Source organism: Castanea sativa, chromosome 2 (genome assembly GCF_040712315.1).
Source record: "Castanea sativa cultivar Marrone di Chiusa Pesio chromosome 2, ASM4071231v1".
NCBI classification, from domain to species: Eukaryota; Viridiplantae; Streptophyta; class Magnoliopsida; order Fagales; family Fagaceae; genus Castanea; species Castanea sativa.
In genome coordinates, this window is record NC_134014.1 from 8,498,782 (window position 1) to 8,505,326 (window position 6,545).

The 6,545-nt window shown below is 31.3% G+C and overlaps 1 protein-coding gene across 1 annotated transcript; it reads left to right on the forward strand.

Annotated features, from left to right (window-relative positions):
* The first annotated feature begins 4,573 nt into the window (after positions 1–4,573).
* Positions 4,574–5,950, forward strand: LOC142624445 (phloretin 4'-O-glucosyltransferase-like). Its single transcript, XM_075798012.1, has one exon. The coding sequence runs from the start codon at positions 4,574–4,576 to the stop codon at positions 5,948–5,950; it is 1,377 nt and encodes a 458-aa protein (XP_075654127.1).
* The last annotated feature ends 595 nt before the right edge of the window (positions 5,951–6,545 follow it).

The following is a 6,545-nucleotide window of genomic DNA, read 5'->3' on the forward strand; positions in this document are numbered from 1 at the left end:
TTTATTATTATAATTTATAAGTTGATAAAATTTTAATTTGATTACAATTCAAACTCTTCATCTAATACAAAATACTACAACAATCTCCATCTATTCCTTTTTTCAAAATTAAATTATATTACTTCGTGTAAAAATAAAACACAACAACATAATACCCTTAAAAAAAAAAACAGCAACATATTCAATAGCAAAATCTTCCTCTTCACACATGAATTTTATTTTATTTTTATTTTATAGATAATTATTTTTCATACCGATTTATCAAAAAATATTTTGCATAAAGTTTGTGGTTGCGCCAAGTGGCTACACTAAATTGCATAATTTGTTTTTTAGAATTTTTTTAAAAATGAATATAATTTTTTTGTACTTATCTTCTTCTCCTATAATTTCTAAATTGATAAAAATCTTAATTTGATTACAATCCGAACTCTTCATCTAATCCTTTTATTATTATAATTTATAAGTTGATAAATTTTTTTAATTTGATTACAATTCAAAGTATTCATCTAATCCTTTTTTTTATTTAAATTATATTACAACGTGTAAAAAAAAACATAGTCCATGTAAAAAACAAAAAAACAACAACAATCTCCATCTATTCATTTTTCTGTAAAATTTAAATTATATTACTTCGTGTAAAAAGATAAAACAACATAATACCTGTAAAAAAAAAAGCAACATATTTAACTACACAATCTTCCTCTTCACACGTGACTTTTTTTTTAGATAATTATTGTTCATACTGATTTACCCAAAATGTTTTTGCATAAAGTGAATAAAAAAAAATTGTAAATAAGTTAATAAGTATTTGAGTTTAAAGTAAACACCTTCTCTTTCTTTTGTAAAAAAAAAAAAAGTATCTATATATAATAAACGCTTGTTCTTCTTAAAAAAAACGTTTGTTTGTTTGTTTTCTTTGGTTATAAAAGAAAAGTTTCCTTTTTTCCATTAAAAAAAAAATGTTTTCTTTTTTCTTTCTATTCATATGACCTTTTTTTAATCCACCTTTTATTGGATTTATGAGATAGCAACAAACAAATTGATTAGAAATCTTAATTCTAATAGGATTTAAATTCTATATCAAATGAAACTCTACCTATATATATATATATATATATATATATTCTTTTTGAAGTGAAGTTTATTCCAATATGTGAATGCCTAAATCCCCTGATAGGTGTGCATTTTTTTCTTCATTATTATTTTTTCATCTTGTTTAAGTTATTTTTCTTTAGCTTCAAAAAAATTAATAAAAACTTCTCACATATGTTTTAACCCAATTCATAATATAAACTTTTGTACTCATTTATTCTCTTTTACAATAATTGGTTCAATTTTTAGTTACATATTCACACTTTCATCTCTCAAAGTGATAAAGAAAACAAATTAGTTTGTTCTTTTTCTAAATTTATATCTTAATTTATAATTTGTGTTAATTTCTTAATTTAAAATTATGAATAAGTTTTGTAAGGACAAAATTTGGTTCCTAAGCCCAAAAGGTAAAAGGATCTAGGCCCAAAGAACCCAAAACAATGAATTTATAGAGAGTGGATTAGAAAATTAGGCTTTAATGAGTTAAATAACAATTATAGTGGATTCAGATGACAAGAAAATAAGAAAAAACTGGTTTTGCCCAAAGAAAATCGTCCTCGCCATAGTCCTGGGAGACTAGTTCTTATATATATATATATATATATATATATATATATATATATATATATATATATATATATATATATATATATATCTGTTGAATTTGATTGCAAGTCCAGTTCTTGTCACTACAATGTTTTTCTCTTAATTCTCTGATCCCTTCATCGTGGGGCTTCTTTCTCTATTATATACCCTTCTCTTCATCATCTCCACCGTCCACATGTAGGTCAAGTTCTTGACCTTGATCCTTGTTCCATCAGCACATTTCTGAAGTCTTTGGGAGTAGTTGTAAGGCTGCTTGCCACTGTTCATGTATCACTTCCACATTAATGCAGCCAGGGTTAGTTGCAAAGTATTCAATGTGGTGATAGCAGCTTTCCCTAATATATTTCTTAGCTTCCCTTTATCCTATATTGCCTTAATGTTTATCCTTATCAGTAGAACCTTTCAAAGTATCGCCCTTAAGGCAGACTGATCCTTTTGACCTCTACTCTGCTTAGCCGAGGAGGCATTCCTCCTCTAACTACCTTCCCAAACCTTCGCAGTCATAGTTTGTCCATGGTGCTCTGATTCTTGCATCTTCCCTATTGTTTATTTGTCCTCGGACAAGGCCCACGGTCCAATATATACTCTTGGGCCTTTTATCCCTACAAGTTTGATTATATTCTTTATATTGTATGTAAATTGTTGTATATAGGTTTTTGGTTGTGTTATATTCTTCGGAAGAAAAAGAAATAAAATAAAATAAAAGAGTTTATATAAATTTGGCAACAAAAATAAATAGATAAGCGTAAGAAATGTTTACTAATAATACTTTTATCAATAACTTTTTATTAACATGATTAAAAAAAATTGAATAGAGAGATAATTTATTAACATGATTTAAACTCCACTAAAACTGTTTTAAGGGATTGGTTTAAAAAAATTTCAAATTAATTTTCTAATTATTAACTACTATTCGCTAATTTCTAACTACCAAAACCCACAATTGAAATACTAATCCTATGAGATACCACTTCCAAAGATTAATATCTTAGCTATTATTTATTATACCCTAACTTTTTTTTTCTTTCAAAAGAAGGGTTTCTCTCTCTCCTTGCAAAACAAAGGGATTATAACAAGAATTAGCTAAATAGGGGTAAAACTACACAACCTCTATTCTACAATAAATGTTAAATTCGGATAATTTTTCATGCATATACACATGCTACACAGAGGGATTATAACAAGAATTAGCTAGATATGAGTTAGACTACATCACCTCTTTTCTACAATAAAATGTTAAATTCAGATCATTTTTCATGCATATACACACACTACACAAAGAGATTATAACAAAAATTAGCTAGACATGGGTAAGACTATACCACCTCTTTTCTACAATAAATGTTAAATTCATATAATTTTTCATGCATATACACACACATGTAGCATGCAACGCACAGGACTTAAACTTTGAGTTTAAAATTAAAATTGATAGGGTGAAACTCACTCAAGTTTCAGTGCCTTCTTCCATGCTTTCAAAGACGAAAAATAAATTCTCATGTGAGTCTCTATGTACTTCAAATTTTTAAATGTTTAATAATTTAGATTGTTCTTAATTATTGAATTGATGTTTCACTTAAATATGATTTCAATTATTGTTTTGGATAGTTTTTAACTATTAAATTCAAGGGTTTTCCATTTAAATATATGTGATTAATTGAGCTTTAAAGTTCAATATATTATTGAAAATCATTATATATATATATATGCATTTTATGATACCTTAGTCTCACATAACATGCATTCATTATGTAACTTAAATGTAAAATATTCATTCGTTTTCATTATTTATTTTAAGTAAATTAATATAAAAAATTATTTACATATAAATTTTGATTAAGCCCTACATCACATAGGTATAATGCTAATATTATATAATTTAATATATTATATGGTAAAATAAAAGTTGAAATGTTAAGTATATTATTAAATAATATAGTATAATAAATAAAATAGTTTTTAAAATGGTAAAATAAGACAAATTCTAAATACCCTATGCGATGGCTCAAATCATGGGCTTGAAAAATATTTTTAAAGCCTTTCACCGCTACCATTAGGCCTCGAAGGCTCAAACTCTTGCCCAATACAATGCCAGGTCAAACATGACGCCATCGCCCATCGGGTGAAGAAAACTAGTGCTTTAGATATTAGGGCCCACGCAGAAACTAGAGCTTTAGATGCATGCATCCAGGAGAAACAAGCTGGACGGATCATATATTCTTATCGAAATTTGCATCCATTGGATTGTTTTTCTCAGACCAACTAGTCCTTGTCGTTTATAATGAAAACATCAAGAAGAATAAATTAAATCAAGTTGTTCTACAACCACCAAAAATCGCACAATTTTGTGTCACAACTGAACATATGACGAGTTGTGATTGATGAATGATTGTCTATGAGCCATGTGGGAACATACTTTCACCAATCACAACTCGCCACGTGACGAGTTGTTGTACAAAATTGTGTCATTTTCTGTGATCCTAGCATTTTTCAATTAAATCACAAAGCCCCACCTTCTCCAAATCGTCACTGCAAACATCATTGGTATTGTTACTCAGTCCACCTTTAGTATAAAATTTTTAATACTATAAAAAATTTCACAATTTTTTGCTATAATTATTTTACATTATGGCTGACTATTTATCACTTTTTCATCAATCCATTAATTACCTTTTCTCCACCACTTATAGTTTATCATGTATACAATTGTGATAAAAGTTGTGACTTAGAAGCTAAAATTTTTGCTCCATTTTTAAGCCTTGCCCATCCTCACATACATTGGTCCTTCTATATAAATCTCACAGATCTCAAGTACAAAAGCACTATTCTGTTTTTGTTTAGAATATTCACAACCCATATCAAATATCAAATAATCATGTTGAAGCACCAGCAAAGCCAATTTGTCATAGTTACATATCCTGCACAAGGTCATATAAACCCTGCCTTCCAATTCGCAGAACGTCTCATTCGCTTGGGAGTGCATGTCACCTTCTTCACCACAGTTGGCGCCCACCGTCGAGGCATGATCAAAAGCCCTCCTCCTGACGGCTTGTCGTTTGCCACCTACTCTGATGGCTACGATGATGGAGTTGTACCTATGGAAGATGCCCAAAAACGAAGGGATCAACTCAAGCACAATGGCTCCAAAGCTCTCACTGACCTAATTGTCTCCACTGCCAATATACAGTGCATAGTCTACACAATGTTTCTACCTTGGGTTGCTGACGTGGCTCGTGAGCTTCATCTTCCTTCCGCCCTTCTTTTGATTCAGCCTGCAATGGTTTTCGACATATATTACTACTACTACAATGGTTTTGCCGATGTTATTGGGGACGACAGTGATGACCGGCCCTCCTTTTCGATACAGTTACCAGGTTTGCCATTACTCGCTACTCGTGACCTTCCCTCCTTCTTGCTTGCTTCAAACCCTTATGCTTTTGCACCCGCTGCAATTCAAGCCCAATTTGAAGTGCTTGAAAAGGAGAGCAATCCTAGAGTTCTTGTAAATACCTTTGATGAACTAGAGCCCGAGGCTTTAAAAGCACTTGAAAAACTTAATTTGGTTGCAATTGGACCGCTAGTTCCATTTGCTATTTTGGATGGAAGAGATCTGTCTAATGGCTCCAAAAATTACATCAAATGGCTCAACTCGAAGTCCGAATCATCGGTCATTTACGTTTCATTTGGAAGCTTATTGGTGTTAAAAAAGGAACAAATGGAGGAAATTGCACATGGATTGTTGGATTTTGGGAGGCCCTTCTTGTGGGTCATAAGAGCTAAGGAAAGTGGGGAAGAAGAGAAGTTGAGTTGTAGAGAGGAATTGGAACAAATGGGAATGATAGTGCCATGGTGTTCCCAAGTGGAGGTTTTGTCACATCCTTCACTAGGATGCTTTGTGACACATTGTGGGTGGAATTCAACTTTGGAGAGTTTGGTTTTAGGGATGCCAATGGTAGCATTTCCACAGTGGTCTGATCAAGGGACGAATGCGAAGCTAATTGAAGATGTGTGGAAGACAGGAGTGAGGGTGACAGTGAATAAGGATGGGATTGTTGAAGGTGATGAGATTAAGAGATGCTTGGAATTGGTTATGGGAGATGGAGAAAGAAGGGAAGCAATTAAAAGGAATGCCAAGAAATGGAAGGAGTTGGCTATGAAGGCTGCCAACGAAGTTGGTTCTTCTTCCTATAACAATCTCAAAGCTTTTGTGGATGAGATTGATGAAGTTAATGTTGTTGTTAAAAGAGTGTAGGTTTGCTGATGTGAAGCATCATAATAAGCTACAAGACTAAGTGCCCATAACATTGCTAATGGGATTGTATGTTTGCTGATGAAATAAAAGAGTAATTATAGAAAGTGATTCTAACACATGTATAGATTCCCTCTCATCTACTAAGGACATTATTCCCTGGGGACTAAATCATTTTGTTGAGGCTATCTATGTGGCATGTTCCTTGCTAGTTTCAATTTCTTTTAGTTGAGTTTATCGTGAAGCAAATATGACTGCTCATAAATTAGCTATAGAGAGGTTGTCTTTTTTGTTTCCTTGTAATTTGCTTTCTATTGAATAACATTTCTAGTTTTTCAAAAAAAAAGAAGTGTTTGTTTTTACATCCATACTTTCGTATATTAAAACGTGTAATTTTTGCATTAATTGTGTGTATTCATATAAAATCGGAGAGATAAACAAGTGTAACAAGATATTTTGTATGCACGGTTTATTTATGTTTTTTTGCCTTTGTCTTATCTTCTCTTTCTTTATTGTTGCTAGGTTGGCAAATCAGCTAAGCAGTTTGGAAAATATATAATTATGGTTTGGTTTGTCCAGTAGCTATATGCTTATTACG